The sequence below is a fragment of the Nycticebus coucang genome, chromosome 6 (assembly GCF_027406575.1).
Source record: "Nycticebus coucang isolate mNycCou1 chromosome 6, mNycCou1.pri, whole genome shotgun sequence".
NCBI classification, from domain to species: Eukaryota; Metazoa; Chordata; class Mammalia; order Primates; family Lorisidae; genus Nycticebus; species Nycticebus coucang.
The window spans coordinates 71,349,395-71,370,559 of record NC_069785.1 but is presented as its reverse complement, the minus strand read 5'-3'; the positions used below and the strand labels follow the sequence as shown (position 1 = coordinate 71,370,559).

Below are 21,165 nucleotides of genomic sequence, written 5' to 3'. Positions count from 1 at the left end.
CTGTGCGTGTAGCAAGACTCCCATGTACCTTGCCCCCTGACCCTACGCTTTGTGTCCAAGGGTAGAGGGTGCCCCATGGCGGGAGGTGGGGGGGTTAACACCAGCAAGACAGGTAGGGGCAAAGTGGTGGGGTAACTGGAGTGAGACCAGAACACCTGCACCAGCTCAGGCCACCTGAGGTCCCTTTCACAGTGCAGCCAGGTCAAAAGAGACTGACCAAGAGTCAAGAGAACCCAGGTTCCCATGCCGCACCCTCCCCACCCCCAGACCCAAACATGCTGGATGACTTTGGGCACATTTATAAGTTATAATTTCTGTTTCCAGGGTCTCCTTTCCCTCGTTTCCAAGGGAAAAGTTTGGGTGATCGGACTGTGCCCACACTCTGTTCTCCTACAGTTGACTCTGTTGGGGCCCTGGAGATGCATGGTCTTTGGCAAATGCAAGCCTGCTGTTACACGGGCAGGACAATACCATCCTTGGTCCTTTCAAATTCAGCAGGAGGCAGTGGCTCCTATCCACAGGCTAAGTTCATTGGGATCGGGGCATAAGAGAGAGGATAGGCCTACAGAAAGAGGGGCCAGGATACAGCTGGCAGTGCTGCTCAGAGACCTGCAATCGACGGCTTTGTGGCGAGAAGGATGCTGGCATCCAGAGTCTTCTCTTTGCCCATTTTCCTCCTCCTAAGTCCTTCTGAGATACACAAAACATTTCTGCTGCTCAACGTACTTTGTTCCTGGACCAGTGGCACCCTGAGCTTTTCAGAGACTTGAAAAGCACTCGTTGCACCTAACTTAGGCTTACCTCAGAACAGGGAGCCCAATCACTCTCTGCCACTTCCCTTCCTACCTAGAAGCCCCACCTCTGGTCACATAACAGCCAACAGCCAACCAATCCCTCCAAAGGGCCTCTGAGCAGTAAAAAAGGGGTTGCAAAGTCTTGCATTACAGCTCACAGGATTTTCTTATAGCCCATTAACTTGTACTTTATGCACAATTTTAATGCATTTTGTTCTTTATTTTGCTAGTTGATGGCAATGTAGAAACAGATACAGTGGAAGTTCTATAAGTTGACCACCCAGGGGCTGGAATACACTGGTCAACATACAGAGGTGGTAAACATAAGGAACAAGGCCTACATAGACTATGCACATGTGGTGCGGGTCTGATCTGTGAAAATTAGGCCAACTTAGGGAGGTGATTAATGTAGGGAGGTGATCAACTATGGAGGTGCTACTGTATTTAGAAATGGGGAAGCCCTGCTAGTCTAAATCACGACTGAGATGGAAAAGAGATGGAAAATTATAAGTAGCACAAGAACTTGGAGAATAAAATCTAGAGCTACTTGTCACTGGGAAAGCAGCCTTTGCTCCCTACCCTGGAGCTGCCCTATGGACACAGCTGGACTAAGACTGAGAGGAGGCATCCCCCTCTCCCCCATCACCACCCCACCACCGCCACCCCCATGGGTATTCGCGGCCTGGGAAGCCACATCTGGGCCTTCCTGCTGCTTGTGCCTCTTTTTATCTTCCTTTCTTCTCCTCATTACACAAAGAACTTAAGGTAGCTTCCTAAAATACATACAATAAAATAGAGTTTAAAACATAAGCAGGGAAAATGCCATCAGGCTAGATCACAGTCCAGAAATCTGTGTGGCTCTGTGTTCCTCATGCTAGCCAGGACAGGACCCTCCAGAAATGTCCCAGGCTTCAGACGCAGCTTCGCCAGCTCCTTCTGACAGCAAAGGGGGCTATGGGTGCATATATGTCCCAGGGGCAAGAAATTGGGCACACAGTGACCCGGTGCCTGGAGGAGGAGCAACAAGGAACAGGGCCCTAGACACTGTCCCATGGGCTCAGCCACAAACCATCCTCCCCCACCTACCATTCCCAGTTTGTAAGCAGTGATTCCACCTCCCATACTTCCTTTAGGGTTCTCCTTATCTTAAACTCCTGACCTCAAGCAATCCTCCATCTGGGCCCCACAAAGTGTTAGGATTACAGGCATGAGCCACTACACATGGCCATCTCTTTCATATCTGTCTTGTAACCAGACCACCCTCCAGAGAACAAAAAGTTCCCCAATCTCTGTCAGGGGTGACCTCCTTGCCAGAGCAGAAGCTGTTCCAAGGCTGAGCAAAAGGGACCCCAGAGATCAACCAATTTTACAGATAGAAAAACAGAGGCCCAAGGATGGCAGTGACTGGTCCAAGGTCGCACAGCCTATTAGTGGCTGATTTAGGACTAGAGGCCAGGCCTTCTGGCTCTGACAGCATGGCAATTCTCCCTAGGGCATGTGGAAGAGCCTCTCCCAGAAGGGTCCCATGTGGCAGGACCATCCCCAGGCACACTGCTGCCTCCCTCCTGCTCCCCGTCCCACAGGAACACAGCTGGTCTGTGAAAGGTTGGCAAGGGGAGAGAAGATAGGGTTAAGGTGGGGATTTTATTTAATCCTTTGAGCTGGCTTAAGCCAAAGCCACACTGGCTAGAGCAGGAGGTGAGAAACACGGAGAGGTTTTGGGGGGCTGGGTATAGAGATGGTGGGTTGTTAGTGAATAATCACTGGATATCAAAAAACCTGGCCTGCCAGTGTGCTTAACAGACAAATACCCACCTTCATGGACTCTCTGTTCCATTCCTGCCCCAGGGTCCAGGCCTTCAAATAGTGCCCCAACACCGTAAGAGTCCCCCAATCTCCAGGGTATTCATCAGTGTGGACCCACAGATTGAGACAGACCTATGGGTTCTGCTGCATACTTGCTGTGTGACCTTAGATCAGTCACTTCACTTCTCTGAGCCTCAGCTTCTTCCTCAGTTAAAAGTGACTGATCATACCCTCCTTATAGGCCTCCTGGGAAGGGTGCAGAAATTAATGAACATAAAAAGACACAGGAGAGGCACGGAGTCAACCCTCAGTGCTATTACTACAAATCTCATATCCTTTCTCTATCCAGGCCCATCCATTACTCTCTGTCCCCGCCTGCTTGCATCTTTGACGTTAATAACCTTAATGATAGTAATCCCTCCCAGCTGTATAGCATTTGTATCATTTCAGAACACTAAGCATCCTACCCCTGTGGGTCACAGCAGTCCTGCCTGAAGTAGCTAGAGCTGAGGTAGCCCCTCCACTTCCAAGTTCATCTTCCCACAATGCTCCTAAACTCCAAAACCAGGGCCAAAGGCAAAGTTTGGATCTGGGCCTAAGGACCCCAAACATGCATGCTGTCCTTTGGCAGATCTTGCAAGAGGTAATAGGTAGCCCCTGACTTACCAGAAAGGGCCAGAACTACCCTGCCTCCAACACCTGCACTGTTGAGCCTCTGCTGACCTTCCTGCTCTGACCATATGCAGGCTGCCCACTTTGGCCTCCACCTCCCCAATTCTGAGAGCCAGCTGGGCGGTTGGAAAGGATGGAATCTGGCTTTGGGTGCAGGATCACCAAAGCCAAAGCCAAGGCCAGGCTCGAAGCCCACAGAGCCCTGTGAAGACTCTTGGTTCACACCCTTGGTTCTTCAACCGCCTATCAGCACCCCAAGGACCTATATTATCATCCTTACAGTACACAAGAGGAAACTGAGGCACAAAGTCTCCTCCCCACACACAGGATCACCCAGGGGATCTGGGGCAAAGCTGAGGAGGGAACTCAGGTCTACCCTGCTCCCTGGACCCTAGCCACTTCCACTTCCCCATCTGCTTTCTTCTGAACTCTTTGGTTCCTGCAAAAGGGAAGTCCTGAAAGTCGCTTCAATACCTGGGCCCCTATTGCAAAGCCCAAGAATCCTCCTCCAACTGGGGCTGCCAGGATGTCCACCTTCCTATTCCCTCCCCCTGTCTTCAGGCCAGCCACATGGACCTTCCCTTTGCCGGTTGAGACTGGGAATAGGCAGCGCCTTCTCCACAGAGTGGCCTTGGAGTGGAGCCAAGGCTCTTGGGACAGGCGGCAGAGGCCGGCAGGTGGGGTGGGGTGATTTTCCCCCTCCGCTCACCTCTTCAGAAAGCCCATTCCCACATCCACTCCTCAACACCAGTCCCTACCAACACGCTCCCCGCGGCGGGCTCCACTGAGGGACACCACAGAACTTGCCGCCCCAAACAGCTCTCCAGGGGTTAAAAATGCAGCATCCCAAACAAGGGTTAAAAATGCAGTCCCTGGGTCGGGCCGGGCGCGCAGGGACGCGGTCCAAACCACCAGGGCTGCGGAAGCGGCATCCTCCCCCCTGCCTCTGCGGTCCTTGGGGGCTGGAGTGCCTCGAGCGACTTGGGGAGCAAGAGAGGCGCACGTCTCACCTTCCCTGCACCAGCGCCCCCTCCCCATACCCACATCCCCGCGCCCCCAGCAGCCCATGCTGGGGGCTGCAGGCGCCGGACACGGCGGGAGAGCAGCGCTTACCTTTGTGACAGTCATGCAGAAACTCCCCGGCGGTGCGGGGGCGCGGGCGCGGCGTGCGGGGGCGGCTGCGGCCCCAGGCAGCGGCGGGAAGGGGTCCGGCGCGGCTTGGCGAGCTTGCGGCCCGGGCGGCTCTCCGCGCGCTCCCGGCGCCCCGCGGGCTGCTCTGCGGAGTCTGGGGGCCGCGCTCCGGGCGGGCAGCGCGCAGGGACCGCTCGTTGGCGCTTGCCCGCCGCTCGGCGCTGATGTCAGCCCAGAATGTGCATTTATAATAGATGAACCTCCTTCGCCGCAGGAAGGCGAGGCAGGAAGAAAGGAAGAGAGGGAGCGGGCCGGGGCTGGGGGGCGGGGGGAGGAAGAGGGGCCGGGAACTCGCTACAAAGGAGGAGGCGGAGGGAGGAGGAGGAGGGAGCGCGGCCGGGCCGCTGCCGTGCCCCAACCTCCCAGCTCGACCGCCGGCCACCCGGCACCGCCGCTCCCGGAGCCCCGGGCAAGTGACCAGGCCCGCGGCCTTAACCCCTTCGGGCCCGCGGACGCCACGCGGCGAGGCGAGGCTGGCACCTGGCACCTGCCGGGGGAGTGGGCGGCGACCTTGGTTCTCGGGCGCCCGGATAGCCCGGGGATGCTGGTGAAGTAACAGGCTGGACGCCGCGCGGGCGGAGGAGACAGTCGGGCTCGCCCCCTGGAGGTGCGCGAAGTCGGCCCGTGGGCCGTGAGCGTGGCGCGGCGGGCTGGGAGGGGCGTGGCAGCCGCAAGCCGGGGAGCCCTGTCCTGCCCGCGCCCCCACCTCGCGCAGGCCGCGGGCACGGGGTAAGCCCCCCTTTGAAACTAATTCCTGCAGAATTAGCTCGCCCGAAGGCCCTCGTAGTCCATTTTGCAAAGAAGAAACTGAGGACTAGAGTAGGAAGTGACTCTGACGAGAGCACCGGACCCTGGCGACGGAGCGTCTCTCCCCGCGTCCCCTCTTCACACTTACCCGCAAGCTCCCCAAGGAGCCCCTGTTTTAAAAGGTGCGTTCTAAAGTCAGGATGGGCCCTGCTTTAGATCTGTCTACACCACCCTTGAGTGCCGCACGAGTCTTAGGGCAGCGACACAGGTGCGTCCTGTGAGGTAAACCAATCCTAACTTGGGTCACATTGTATCTTCGAGGTGCTGCAGGGATTTGAGGGACAATCACCTGAAGGTGACCCCACAGGTCTTGAGGAAGGAGTCTCCCTCCTGCCTGGGCAGAACCGGTTTTGGCAGATACTAAACTGATGAGACTGTGGAGGGGAGGGGTCTTCTACAGGTGGCAACCTTACCGCCACCCAGGAAGGGCCGGCTTCCTGCCTCTCGCTGTGTGTGCGGCGCATTCACCAGGACGACTACCACAACGTCATGTATGAGCACCTGCTTGGTGGAAGGTGCTGGGGAATGGGAGAAGAGTTGAGATGCCTGTCATCATGGAGACCACAGTCTAGACTAGAGCAATAATAACAGAGTAGCCAGCATCAGGGAAATGCTTTGTGGATCATCATGCTATTTTTATTTACATTTTCTCCCGGAATCCTAAATGCAGCAGTATGTGCTCTACTGATGGGTAGAGTTAGAGAGGGGAGATGACATCTTAAATCCAGCCCAGTCTTGTGCTTTCAATCTGTGAATTCCGGGGTCCATCCGTACCTGCTGCCTTGTATGAGCTTCACATGTGTCTTAGGAGGTAGGGAGGCAGGGAGGGGTCCCCAGAAGAGTTCCAGTGACTTACTAAGTCTCTTAAGTAGCAGATACTGCCCCAGGCCTCAGGCATCTGCTCTGTGCCAGACTCTTCCGAAGCACACTTATTGGTGGACCTCATGCTTTTGACCAAATTGCTGACTTGCCAGGAACGCTCTCCCAGATGCACCCCACCTCTCATGGCCCCATCTTCTTGCCACCTTACTTGACAATTCCAGCCTTATGATTCTCCCCCATTGCACATAGGTCTGAGTGTCTGGTCTCATCATGAGCTTCCTATCAGGACAGATGGAGAGCCAGCTAGCCTCTAAACAAAGTGTATGCCTTCTCTTACTGTGCGCCCCTGAGCACACAGTAGGAGCTCAGGAAATATTTAATGCTACCAAAACAAATCAAACAAAACAGACCCTTAACTGGCAGCAAAGAAATTTAAACTCGTCCCATGAAAGCATTTCCCATCAGTGAGCCCATGGAGCATCAGAAGTGGTCAGATTCCCTGTCTGAGTCGACCTCTATATAGGAGGGTAGGACTCAAGACTTTTCCAGGGCCCCTCAGCCCTAGGACCCCATGGAAGCTGTTATAGAGGAACTCAAGAACACCACTCACCCTGCACCCATGGCTGTGACTTATCTACTTTTATCTCTCACAGACATTTCAAATCCCAGATTGTCATCCTGAGCTACCCAGCATGCCTCTTGGCACCTTTCCCACCATCCGCTGTTGTTGTGGGCTCTGAGAACAAGACAAATACTTAATATCAGCTTGAGCCAAATGTAATTAGGAACATCAATCTGCTGCCCCTAACCCACGTGACATGCTCCAAAGACAGAGAGAAAATGTTTCTGATCCTCATGCACTGCTGGCTCGCCCCCTCTGTGACATCTCTGCCATCAGAGGTAAGAATAAGAGCCTGCTCAGAGAACTCTGGATGTCCGAATGCCCCATCCTAAGGACTTGGCCCATAGGAGATATACAGAAACGTGCACATTTCCAGTAGTGCAATTGTCAACACCAGGACACTTTTCTCCCTCTGTCTCCAGCAACATGGCCCATGATAGTTTGGATTCCTCCCAAAGCAGAGGCTGAGAAAGGAGTTGGATGCAGATAATTTACTTGGAAGGTGATTCCAGGAGTGGAAAAGAGAGGTGAGAATGGGTAGTGATGTTGGGAAGGAGGAAAAGCCTGAGGATGTGTTCTCAAGGTCATTGCTGGAGGCAGCACCCAGGAGAGGAGGGGCCAATTCTCCAGAGATGTCTGGGATGGACACAGTACTGTCTGTCCCCGGAGCAGGGTGTTTATTCACCCTCCTTTTCCCCATTGTTTGAAAGCTGCCTCTGGAGAAATTATCTCCTTGGACTTCAGGGCTGTGCTTTTGGATGGGCAGAGCAGGCCGCTCAGCTTCAGAGAATGTCTTGGGGCAGACAGTGGAAAGTTGTCCGGCTCTTACTTGAGTAGGGGATGCTGTCAGCTCAAGTCTCAGCTCTCTTGGACCCTCCTCTGAACTGTAAGTGAAATGAGAGTTTGGCTAGGCTGAGGGGATGTGTCGCCAATTGTGGAGCAAACAAGTTTGTAGTATTAGGTCTGGTCTCTTCTGGGTACTTCCATGACTCGATGCTTTAGGCCCCGCTCTTTCCTCAGCCTCCAAGGCCTTTATCCCTCTTTCCCAGCATGGCAAACTCTTATACATCTTTCAAAACCCAGCTCAGATATCATCCCCTCTGTGTAGCTCTCCTGATGCTACCTCCACAGGAGCCCGATTCACCCTGTATTATAATCATAATGAAATACATTTGCTCCTATCTCTTTTTATGGGCTGTGACCATGTGTTCTTTCCCTTTTTTTTTTTAGTCACGAGGCTGACACATAAGAATGCTGGCTAACTGCCCAGCCAATCCAATAAGACTGTCATGGGCACCTTTAGCTTCTGCCTTAATAACTCCCTGGCTCAAGTCCCAGCTCCCCATAGCAAAGCATCAGGGCCTCTCAATGTGAGCCTCTGCCCTACCAAGGGTGTTCCTTTGCCCAATATTTGCCAATGCCCTGCATTGGGTGCCCCTATGCACAGGAGGAGGGCTTGATCCTTGCCCACAAGAAGCTTGCATTCTCCTAGGAAAGGCTCACAGATATGGGCGCACACCCAGACCATGGGTGAGTGCTGCTGTACCAGAGACCTGGCAGGAAATTCCCGAAGCCATGGAGACCCCTAAGAGGGAGGTGCTCCTCCAGACTCCTTGGCTGCCTTGCTTGTGCACCCAGGACACAGGGCCATGCTTAGGCCAACTTAATTCCTGTGTCTTCAAGCCCTATAAATCTACGGCCTCTGTTCCGTACTCTCAAGTTCCCCACCCCCAACCCCCTGTCTCCACTGGACTGCCCTAACTCAGCGTTTCTTTCAGGGGACCACTTTGACTCATCCTCCTGCCTCTTCCTTTGTACCCCTCAGTCCATTCCCCACCCCACCCCCAGCAGCTCATGCTCACAAAGATCTGCCTGCTCGAAACCCTTTGTGGTCTGCCTGCTGTCCTCAGGGTAAGGCCCAAACAGGGTTCCCTGTATCCCCAGGTTCCCTGTCTTACCACACTCCAGCCCTTCTCTTGCCCTCAGCACCTAGCTGACTCTTCTTCAGATGTCACCTCCCCCAGGAAGCCTTCCAGGACCATGAGCGGGATGGTGCCCAGCCTCTGTGCTGCTTGCCACAACCCCCTGCACTTGCGCATAGTTCCGACATTTCCTGCTGGGGATTTGACAGCCTTCTAGAGAATGAAGCAACCTTTGCTTGAGGACAGGGACTGGCTCTTTCTCTTAGTAATCCCAGCACACAGCAAGTGCCTTGCTCAGCCTGCTTCTGAATCCTCCTTCCCTGCCCACCCCACTCTCTGATGCCTGGGCAGGGGGCGCCCCTCGTTGCCTCCCTCCCCTCCACCCTCACGGTTTCCCCCTTCCTCCAGTGCTGCCCAGCCCACCGAGTCTGCTTGCTTTTGTCCCTCTGCTCTCCTCACCTCTGTGTGTTTCTGCCTTCATCTCCCTGTCTCTGTGAGCGTCTCTCTCTGTCTCTTTCTCTTCTTGTTCCTCTGGCCCCTTCTCCATGGCCTCTGTATAACACACAGCACTGACCTTGGCATGAGAGATGTGGGGCAGGTGGGGACCCCGGCCTGGGGGTCACGTTCCCCCACATCTGAGGGGCTGACTGACGAGCCACCCGAGGGCAGGCTTGTCTGAGGCCTCTGAGGGTTTCATCCTTAACTGGAGGACGCCCTCAGCTGAGCAGCAGGCTCTTCGTCCTGTCCCACCCGTGAGTGTGTGGAACTGCATGTGCATACGTGTGTGGGCATGTGTGCTGTGTGTGCAGAAGTGGACCAGGGAGGGAGGAGCTACAGACCTGGGCAGCCTCCTCCCAGTCCTCTGTGCTCCCAGCCCTCGCTGGCGTTTCAGGGAGAGCAGATGCGCCCCTTCAGGGCTCCCTCATCAGCCTCTGCACGTGCAGCCCAGACACAGAGGTGCCCCGGGAATATCCTCTACCCTTCTACATGTTGGGAAGGAGCCTGGCTCCGGAGTTCAAATCCCACCTGGGTTCAAATCCCACCTCCCTCACTTGCCAGCTGTGTGATTGGAATAGATGTTTGACTTCCTTACACGTCCCTCTCCTCTTTGCAGAACAGAAATAGTAAGCACTGGCCTTAGAGAGCTGTTACTAGATACAAATGAGAGGGAAAGCAGAAAACACTTGGGGCTGCACATCCGCTCTGTAAACGGTGCTGTTACTGTTGCAGATGACAATGTATGCCCATCATTCAATCCTTCTGCTTTCTGTTCGGTCCTCATAATATTCTACTCAGAGTAGAATAAACAACTGTTATCACCTTCATTTCCCAGAAAAGGAAACTGCCGCTCAGAGAGACTACCTGGCTTGCCCTTGTTCATGGCTAACATGTCCCAAAGTGTGCCCAGGCCCTGGGTGTGACTTCACCATTGCTCTACTGCCCATACCCCTGAGCCTGCCCAGAACTTTCCTGCTGAGGAAACAACCCTTCCCACCTGGCAGAACCCCATTTCCCATTACACGTTAGGTCTCCTGTACACCATTACGTGCAAGACCAAAACTCTGCCTTGTGCCATGGGTTAGGACTCTTCCAGCATAAGGAGGGGAGGAAATCAGGAGACTTGGGTTGTAGCTCAAGCTTTGCTACATGGGAGCCTAGTTTACAGAAGCCCATCTAACTTAATAACCAGCTAGTAGAAAACATTTTAAGATGTTAACAGTGCCTCTTTGGAGGGAAAAACTGCCATTCTGCAAGCCACCAACAGAGGGCGTGAGTGGCCCCTTGTGTAGAGCAACTTGGGACTTGGAAACCAAATTTCCAGCTTTTAGGTCCTTTTGGTTCTAAACTTAGACAACACTTCGTGAGTGGTTCTGAAAGTGTGGGCCCCAATCCAGCATCAGCTCCAACTAGGAGCTTGTAGAAATGCAAATTCTCAGACTGTGCACCAGGCCTATGAATTTAGAAATTAAGGATAGAAGGACAATTTGTTAAAATAAGCGCCTCCCTCCTCAGTTTGAGAACTACTGATTTACATCATAAGGTGTGGTGAGGCCGTGTTGGATAAACCATGCAAAACAGATCTGAAGGAGTGGTTTTCACCTTCCATCTCTCAGGCAGCATAGTTGAACAACATAGTTGAATTTTAACCTGGAGAATATTTACACCTTTCCACTGAGGACAACAAGGGTGTTACAAGCATGGTGGGGAGCAACAGCAAGGTGAGGGGCAAGTAGCCTTAAACAGCTCCAGCCAGGGACAGTGGCTTTGACGTTTCATGCTTTGTCTTAAAGGCATGCAGGTTTATTTAGTGGCTCCAGGTGCCATCCTGGACTAGCCACACTGGTCCCTCTGCGGCTGAGCCTGAATGTGCCCCCAATGGTGGGAATGGCAAGTATCCTGACTGCTTCCGGGGAGAGATGCTCCTTGATTTGGAGAACAAGGCCGGGGCCTCAGAGATAGTGACAGAGAGCCACTTGCAGCCCCTTCCGAAATGCCCCCTGAGCCAGACCAGTCCCCAGCAGTGTCCCCAAGGTCCTGCTCACTCCTGTCTCTCTGTGTCTGTCCCCTCTCAAACCACTCTCCTCCAGGGCTCAGCAGAGAGCCCTCTTGTTCTAGGGGGACCTTCTACCACTAGCACAGCGGCCTCTCAGTTCACTGAGCTCCCAACTTACCATCTCCTCCTTGGGGCTAAATATCTGGAGACACCTGTCATTGCTGCATTTCTGTCTCTTATTATTTGTAAAGACTGGGCTTTGGATCAGATTTCCAAAACCTCTTCCTGCTCTAAGAAGTTCCAAAGTCTAGTTCCCAGGGAAAAGGTTTCTCTCCCTGCTTACAACTGGCCTTAGTGACACAGGGCCCTGGACAATTTGTGTGTGTATTGGGGTGGGGAGAGGGAGGGGAGGGTTCCTGTGTCTATATAAACAATTAGATTTTTAAATGTAATACAAAATTTTTGGCCTATAAGAGGCATTGTGATTTAGGCTTAGAATAATGGAAGAGAAGAGGTACTAACATTTGTTTATTGTCCAAACAGTGCACATAAAAATTCTTCACAGGGTACAAGAACCATCTCTTCTAGTTCAGGTCCATGAACTATCTCTTTGTGTTTTTAATTGCCAAATATGCCAGTCCTGGCTAATTTCTTATCTCTCACCATGAGAAAAAAGTGACAATGCTGCTATTATTCACAATGCCCTGGATCTTAGAGACCTGTTTGTTTCTAAACCATCAGGATCTTCTTGCCTCTGCAATTCCCTGCTACCGTGAATTTGATGTGGTTCTACCACTCCTTACTGTGGAGGCCCATGTGCTTGGGGCAGAGAGGGAAAGGAAGGTGTCAGAGAAACTCATCAGGAACTTACAAATAAGCAGATTTAAATGATCATGGGCAGCTCTTTAAAGAGATATTTGCCACCCATATCACTATCCCAAAACTCTCCCTCAGCCGGGGGTATGGCTTTTAGATGTCAGTCACCCATTACTTCCTCTCCATTTCCTCCCCACTTACTTCCAAAATACCAAAATCCTAAACCCTAAGGAAAAAAATAGCAGAAGGTATTAATAAATGGAAGAGCATACCGTATTCATGGCTGGAAAGAATCAACATTACGAAGAATGTCTATACTACCCAAAGCGATCTACAGATTCAATACAGTCCCCATTCAAATACCATCATCATCCTTTCAAGATTTGGAAAAAATTCTTCATTTTGTATGTAACCCGAAGAAACCCCATATAGCCAAGGCAATTCTTAGAAATAAAAACAAAGCCAGGGTTATCACCCTACCAGACTTTTGGCTGTACTATAAGGCCATAGTGCTCAAAACAGCATGGTATTGGCATAAAAATACAGACATTGACATTTGGAATGGAATAGAAAACCATGAGATGAAACTAACCTCTTACAGCCACCTGATCTTTGATAAACCAAACAAGAACATACACTGGAGGAAAGAATCCCTTTTCAATAAAAGGACCTGTACCTTACACCACTCACAAAAATTGATTCAAGATGGATAAAAGATTTAAATCTAAGACATGAAATAATAAAAATCCTCAAAGAAAGTATGTGGAAAACACTTGAAGTTTTGTCCCAGGGAAAGATTTTATGAAGAAGACTTCCATGGCAATTGCAACAACAACAAAAATAAACAAATGAGACTTAGTTAAACTGAAAAGCTTCTGTACAGCTAAGGAAACAACAACCAAAGCAAACAGACAGCTTTCAGAATGGGAAAAGATATTTGCATATTATGAATCAGACAAAAACTTGATAACTAGGATCTATAGAGAATTCAAATTAATCAACGAAAAGAGCCAACAGTACCATATATCACTGATAAAGAGAAATGAATAGAACTTTATTTAAAGAAGACAGATGAATGCCTAGCAAACATATGAAAAAATGCTCATTGTCCTTAATCATCAGAAAAATGCAAATCAAAACTACCCTGAGATATCACCAAACCCCAGTGAGAATGGCCCACATCACAAAGTCTCAAAGCTGCAGATGCTGGCATGGATGTGGAGAGAAGGGAACACTTTTACACTGCTGGTGGGACTGTAAACTAATCCAATCTTTTTGGAAGGAAGTATGGAGAATCCTCAAAGAACTCAAATTAGACCTCCCATTTGATCCTGCAATCCCATTACTAGGCATCTACCAGGAGAAAAAAAAAATCCTTTTATCATAAGGATATTCCCGCTAAACTGTTTATTGCAGCTCAATTTGCAATTCCTAGAATGTGGAAACAGCTTAAATGCCCACCAACCCAGGAATGGATTAACAAGCTGTGGTATATGTATACCATGGAATACTATTCAGCCACTAAAAAAGATGGAGACTTTACATCTTTTGTATTAATCTGGATGGAGAAGGAACATGTTCTTCTTAGTAAGGCATCACAAGAATGGAGAAGCAAGAATCCAATGTACTCTATTCTAATAGGAAGGCAGTAGATGAGCTAATACAAGGGGTGTAGGGGAATGAGCAATTGGGGAGAGGGGAGGAGGGAAGGAGATGGGAGGTCACAGTCTGTGGCACACCTCTTGGGGGCAGGCCACAATTCTAAGAGGGACTTTATCGAACAAATGCAATCGGTGTAACCTAATTCTTTGTACCCTCAATGAATTCCAAACAATAAAAAAAAAACACCCAAATACCTAATAAACCATATAAATTAAAAAAAAATACTGATTAAGTACCTTCTTATCAAAAATAGGAACCCGAGATTAAGCATGAAAAGGTGAGCACTTCCAGAGCATTGTACTGGCTGCTTCAGGTCTATTTTCTCTGTTGTCTTCACCGCACCCTACATAGGATTTTAGCTCCCATTCACAGATGAGAAAATTCAAGCCCAGAGAATTGAAGCCCAAGTCATCTCAAGAGACAGTGATAGAGACAAGATTCAACTCTGGGTCTGTCTGGCTCCATCCTGGGCTTTTTCTGCTGCACTGGCAATGGTCTTCTGACTATTTGGACACAGACCCTTCTGTTCCCTGGGGAACATGCTGAATATTCCACTCAGCATAACTGAGACAAACCATAACTTCCAAAGTCTTCACTCTATTCCAGGGGGAAACAAAGGACAGCCTAATTTTCTTCCTTGGGGTTCCTCCAGCCAATCCATCTATGGATACTCTGTTTGTTCCCAACAGTTTAGTCTCAGATCTTGTCTCAGGGTGAAGGAACCTCCCAGAAGTTTCCCTCAGTGTCTTACAACTTCATGGTCATGACCCACATTAGCCCCTAATTCATTCTATGAGGCCAGCATTACCCTGATACCAAATCCAGTTGAAGACATCACAAGAGAAAGAAACTGCCGATTAACATCCCGTATGCATTTAGATACATGGATCAAGTTCTAAACATTAGTTGTGTTTACATGCAGACGCTTCATACGCAGTCTCCTTTGCTCCTCCCAGCAATCCCATGAAGTTGGCCTCAGATGAGGGTGAAAGAGGCTAAGTAACTCAAGTGAAGCCACACAGGTAATAAGTGTCAGAGTCAGGATCCAACCCCATGTCCCACCCGAAGCCCAGCACTTTCTACCACACCACCCAGCCACCCACAGAGGGCCGGAGAAATAGCAGACGCTGAAAGTTTTTATCCTTGTTCTGGCATCACTTTTGGAAGCCCTGTTGCCAAGGTAACTTACCAGCGTAGCCTCTCTCTGCAGGTGAGACTTTTTCCAAAGTCTTCTGGGAAGGCACAAGTCCCACTGAACAATGACTCCTCTGCCAAGGAGCACACATAGGTCTGCACTGTGTGAGGGTATAGTGTGTGGAAGGAAGGTGGGTAATCTGCAACTCACTGGGCAAGGCCTTTAACTCCCTGCACCTCGGTCTCCTCATCTGCACAGTGAAGGCAACAGTCTAAAACTGACACCACCAAATGCCGGCAGGGGTGTGGAGCAACTGCAGGTCTCATGCACTGCTGGCGGGGATGCCAAATGGTGCAGCCCCCTTGAAGACAGCATGGCAGTTTCTTTCCAAACAAAACATACTCTTACCATATGATCAAGCAGTTGTGCTCCCTGGTATTTACCCGAAGGAGCTGGAATCTTATGTCAACACAAAACCACACAGATGTTTATAGTAGTTTTATTGCAAATTACCAAAACTTGGGCACAATCGAGTTATCCTTCAATGGGTAAATGGATAAATAAACTATCCAGACAATGGAATGTTATTCCAAAAAGAAATGAGGTATCAAGCCATGAAAAGACACACATGAACCTTAAATACGTGTTACTAAGTGAAAGAGGCTAGTCTGAAAAGGCAACTTACATATGATTTCAATGATACAAAATTCTGGAAAAGGCAAATCTATGGAAACAGTAAAAAGATGGGTGGTTTCCAGGGGTTGGGGGGAGGCAGGGATGGATTATTCTTTAGGGCAGTAAAAATACTCTGTGTGGTACTGTGATGGTGGATACATGTCATCATGAGTTTTTGAAACCTATAGAATGTGTGAGTGAGCCCTAGTGGGAACTGTGGAATCTGGGTGACAGTGATGCACCCACGTACTCACCCACCGTAACAAATGTGCTGCCGTGTGCTGATGGGGGGGGAGCTGTGCGTGTATGGAAGCAGGGGGCCATATGGGGACTCACTGGACTTTCTGCTCAATTTTGTTGTGAACCTAAAACTGCTCCAAAGAATAATGTTGATTAAAAAAATGGAAGCAAAATCACCCAGGTATCAGGCAGGGGTAAATGAGCAAACGCCTGTAGAAACAGTTTGTAGATACCAGGTTGGTTCATTGACACCATTATATTTTTAAATCTCAGCTGTGCCAGAAATCTGCAGCAGGGGTCCAGGTGGGTCGCTTGGACTCTGGGGGTACTGTTGTCCACAGCTACAAACTAAGATAATAATACTGATTCTTTGCCCCCCACCCCAATGACAGCCTCTCAGAAGGTAAATCGAAGTAATAATGGCGATAACAATGATAGCCGCTGTTTATGTCTGAGCGCTGGGCTAAGCCCTCTATACACATTACCTCACTTACTCCTTATAACCCCCAGCTTTACAGACAAGAAAACTGAAGCATGGGGTGGTGAGAGCACCAGGAAGGGGCCCTGGGTCACCCTGCCAGGCAATGGCAAAGCAGGTTCTGAAGGATTCAACGGCTTCTACAAGCAGTCCCTGAGTTACAAACATCCACTGACCTATGACTCACACTTACCATCATTAGCCCCATTTGACAGAAGATGAAACCAGGGCTCAGAGACGCTAAATAATTCAACCTACAGGCAATAGGTAAAAATACCTGTTCCAATTTACATACAAATTCAGCTTAAGAACAAACCTACAGAACCTATCTCGCTCATAACCCTGGGACTGACTGTATTCAGACTCCCAGCTTTACCTCCAGTTTCCAGGCTGACCTTGCAGGGCACGCTATGGGGTGGCCACATTGCCAGATCACCAGGGACTGGCTTTATAATAACAAATGCTGATCATAGCCAACATTTGCATAGGACTTCATAGGAGGGACAGACGTGCCATCCCCAAATATGCCAACGTATATTGATAAATTCACTGGAGAAAGGGCTGGCTGACTGACCTTTCCTGCACGCAGCAAGCCATAAACATTCCTCTGGGAGGAGTGCCCTCCCTGTGCCAGGGTGAGAAAATAGCTCTTATCACCAGAGACTGAGAATTGGGGGCTGCAATGGACCAAAGTACACATACTCAACTAAGTAACACTCATCTTCCAGTAGTCTTACACCCTCCATATATCTCCTAGTGACTCACCTAGAAATTTACTGCCCCTAGCCAGATCCCACTTTTCCTGTCATTTCTTCTTAAACTTACCCTTCTTTGTCTAAAAAGTATAATAGGACCCTGTTTTGGCCACTTTGGACTTCACTCTTGTGACGATCTCCACGTACGTGTAAAACTAATGAAATATGTACGTGTTAAACTAATGAAATATGTATGTTTTCTCTTGTTAATCTGTCTGATGTCAATTTGATTTCTAGATCCAGCTGTGACTGAGAGCTAAAAGCGGGGCTGCCGGGGGAATCTCTGGCTCCCCCACAACTTAATGTGAGCCAGGACTATTTTTAAGCATGTGACATTCACTGTTTCACTTAATTCTTACAGTAACTCTAAGAGATAAGTACTGTTAGCATGCTCATTTCACACACGGGAAAATGGAAACACCAGAACTCAAGGAATAGAGAACTTCAGAGTTAAGAGGGAGCGTGGGAATCGGCTTGTTTGAGTTTTTTATTGGACATGCTGCCTCTTCTCAGGCAACCTCAGTTTCTCAAGCTGCTGCAAGGCCGGTTAGGTCAAGGCAGGTATGTGTGTGTAATCCATATTCTGCCGTGCTGTTGCATCAACACTTTCCCCTGGGACCCACCAAATCAGTAGTCAAGAGAGGCCATACCTGGATCTCTGGAGCCCTGTCTCATGCCAAGTTCACACTAAAGGTACCTGGCAGTACAGTCTTCTTCCCCACCTAGAAGGACTTTTGTACCCAAATTCTGGGCCAGGGAAGGAAAGTCAGGAGCATAGAGCCTCATTTGCCCCAAACCTCAGAGAAGAACTGTAGAGCGAGTCACAGCTGGGGACAGGCAGCACCCAGGGGAGAACATCTGGGGCCAAGAAGAGAGTCCACCCAGTGTCCAGACTCCTGGGAGGTGTGACCCAAGGCTGGAGGAAAGGGGTGGGGACCAGCATCCCTGCAAGCAGCCCCTCTCTGGTATCAACAAGGTCAGAGACCTGATTTCAAGTACAAGTCCTTTCAGAGAGGATGTTTTGGGTGGGAACAGGAAGATCAGGCTTTAGAACCAGCCAATCTGAGTCCAAATCCCACCTCTCCTACTCTCTAGGTGTGTGATCTTGGTTGAATGATTTAGCGTCTCTGAGCTCTGGTTTCATTCTCTATCAAATGGGGCTAATGATGGCAGCCACATCACAGGGAAAAGTCTGTCCCTGGCCTGGTACAGAGACAGGCACAGACACATTAGCTGAGTCTCAGCTGTTCAGCAGGCTTTCTCATAGGAGCTACCCTGTGATGAGGGTGAAATGAGCAAAATACATGAAAAGTGCTTAGAAAGGATGCTGGCACAGAGGCAGTGCTGACTGTTTTTACCATTAACATTCTTTTTCTCCCCTACCCCTAGTCCTAATCAAGGCAGAGTGCCTAGGTTGTGAGGAAGGGGACTGCTTGAGCATGCACGTGCAAAGATGCCTTTGTTGTCAGGTGCCTCCCCACAGAGGTAGAGGAAAGATGAGGCTGCAGGAATTAATTAGCACCAATTAACACCATGAGGCTCCCTTCTGCTCTCACCCTGGTCTGCCTCCCTGCTGCCTGGGGGCCTGCAACCACATGGCATAGGAAGCAGCTGAGGGGAGACAGGAAACTATGGAAACATCAGTAAGGGATGAAGTGCCCCAGCAGATGATTCCTAGCCCAGCCAGAAGGTTCCAGAAGGGAATCTGAAAGCATGGAGCCTGGGGTGGACCTGATAACCTCTCCTAGTCAGAGCCCTCCTGGTGACACCTGGAGTAGTGTCATCCCTTCCTGTATACAACAAACTTACTTTAGGTCATAATCTTGCAATAAAAGAAATGCAGACAGGGAAAACGTTTTGTTGAGCTCTGTATATACATTTTATGTATATAGCATGTATATATCATATCCATGTAAATAAAAAATTAAAATGCAAAGGAAAATAATGGCAGACTAATACATTTTAATGAGATTAATGTATTTCTGAAAACAGAGAAAAACAGCTTAGCCTGTCACACTAGCAAATAATAGCATTATAGCTTGTGCAGCTCTTTAAACGATAATATAAAAATTGATCTTTTCAAATTTATGCTCGATAGGCAATTAAAGCTCTTTCTGTTCATCTATCTTGGATCATAATTAATTAAAAAAACACTTTTTAATTAATTTTAAATTTGAAAAGTCACTCGCATGAAGCAACAAATGTATAAGTAATTAGAAAAATCTTAACTATAAGGACAAGTTTTTGTAGAGATTCTAGAAATTCCATTCCACAAAAAAATTTCAGAAATGTTAATACTGTCTATATTTTTCTTTAGGATCAATTATAGTAGTTTTCACAAGTTTCCATAGTGAAACATTTCCAATAAAATATTTTCACCAGAAAAAAAAAATAAAATATTTTCACCAGAAATTTTTTTCACTATTCGGAAGGCAGCTTCCAAAGCTTTTCTTCTGCAAAAATCAGACAAAATGGCTGGATGATGGAGAACATTGATATGATTAGACCCATTGCTTTAGAATTGAGTAACTCAAGTTCTATTTCTTCATTTTTACAATAAGTCTGTCATCATTGTTAATTCTGAATCTGCTGAGATGCAAACTATGCCAGAAAAAAGCTTCAAATATTTTACTGCTATGAAATTATTCTCTAAACATTTCATACAAGCTGAGTCTGGGTGTGTCAGAGTCCACTGTGTAATTGGGAGTTTTGTAAATTGACTCACCTTTTAAAAATAGTGTTTATTAAAGAATATGTAATAAAAAGTGTTAATTTGGGGTGGCGCCTGTGGCTCAAAGGAGTAGGGCACCAGCCCCATATGCCGGAGGCAGCGGGTTCAAACCCAGCCCCAGCCGGAAAGTGCAAAATAAATAAATAAATAAATAAAATAAAATAAAATAAAATAAAATACCTGTATACAGTTGTCTTAGAAAAAAATAAATCTATTTTTAAAAAAAGTGTTAATTTGCAGTATCCCCCTCTCCCCGTATTCAGCAGTAAATACAGGAATTATTTAGAACTTAGACCATTGGAAGTTCATAAAGAATATTGGCCAATCGTTTCCTTTTCATGCAATATCTTTGTCTGGATTTGCTATCAGGGTAATGCTGGCCTTATAGAATGAGTTAGGAGGTTCACTTCTCTTCTATTTTTTGGAAAATTTTGAGAAGAATTGGTATTGATTCTTCCTTAAGTAATTGATGGAATTCACCAATGAAACAATTTATCAGGTTTTTCTTTGTCAGGAGATTTATTATTATTTATTGAATCTCTTTGCTTCTTGTAGGTCTATTTAGATTTTCAGTTTCTTCCTGAGTCAGTTTTGGTAGTTAATGTCTTCCCAGGAATTTGCTGAGTTCATCTAGGTTATCTAGTTTTTTGGCAACCAATGGTTCATATTCTCTTATAATCTATAAGGTTGACAGTAATGTCATAATGTCCCCAATTTCATTTCTGATTTTAGTGATTTGAGTCTTATCTCTTTTTTCTTAGTCAGTCTAGCTAAAGTTTTACAAATTTTGTTGATCTTTTCAAAGAACTTTTGTTTTCATTGATTTTCTTCATTTTTTTTTAAATTCCCTATTATGTTTATCTTCACTCTAATTTTTATTATTTTCTTTTTTCCTAGGTTTAGTTTGCCTTTCTTTTTCTAGTTCCTTCAGTGTAAAGTTAGGTTATTGATTTGAGATTTTTCTTTTTCATAATGTAGGAATTTATAGCCTATGATATCTCTCTAAGGACTTCTTTTGTTGAATTCTAGAAGTCTTACTATGTTGTATTTTTGTTTCCATTGTCTCAAAGAATTTTATAATTTTCCTTTAATTTCTTCTTTGACTCCTTGGCTTTTAAGGGTGTATAGTTTAATTTTCACATATTCATGAATTTTCTAGTTTTCCTCCTGTAAAGCATTTTTTCTTTCATTCTACTGTGGTCAGAGAGGAAGACTTGGATGATTTAAAATTTAAAAATTTATTGAGACTTGTTATGCGGCCTGACATCTGGTCTGCCTTGGAGAATGTTTCATGTGCACTTGAGAAAGGTGTGGAGTTGGTAGTTGTTGGGTGTTGCAATGCCTATTAGCTCTATTTGGCTTCTAGTTTCTTCAAGTCCTCTATTTCCTTATTGATCTTCTGTCTAGTTTTTCTATTCATTATTAAAAGTAGGGTATTGAAACCTCCAACTGTTACTGTAGAACTGTTTCCACCACCACCCTGCCTCATTCTGTTAATGTTTGCTCTGTGTATTTGGAGGCTCTGTTGCTAGGTGTGCATATG

At 47.8% G+C, this 21,165-nt stretch overlaps 1 protein-coding gene across 2 annotated transcripts in view; it reads right to left on the bottom strand.

Annotated features, from left to right (window-relative positions):
* The window catches only part of CORO2B (coronin 2B), a 216,133-nt gene that overhangs the window by 153,796 nt on the left and 41,172 nt on the right, over window positions 1-21,165 (bottom strand). The window contains exon 1 of one of the 2 annotated variants that reach the window (XM_053594719.1): window positions 4,386-4,990. The exons of the other annotated variant lie outside the window; for it this stretch is intronic. Coding sequence (XP_053450694.1) covers window positions 4,386-4,400 — 15 coding nt within the window. The 5' untranslated portion in view covers window positions 4,401-4,990. Of the gene's footprint in view, window positions 1-4,385; window positions 4,991-21,165 lie in introns of those variants that run through there. 2 annotated transcript variants of the gene reach the window in all.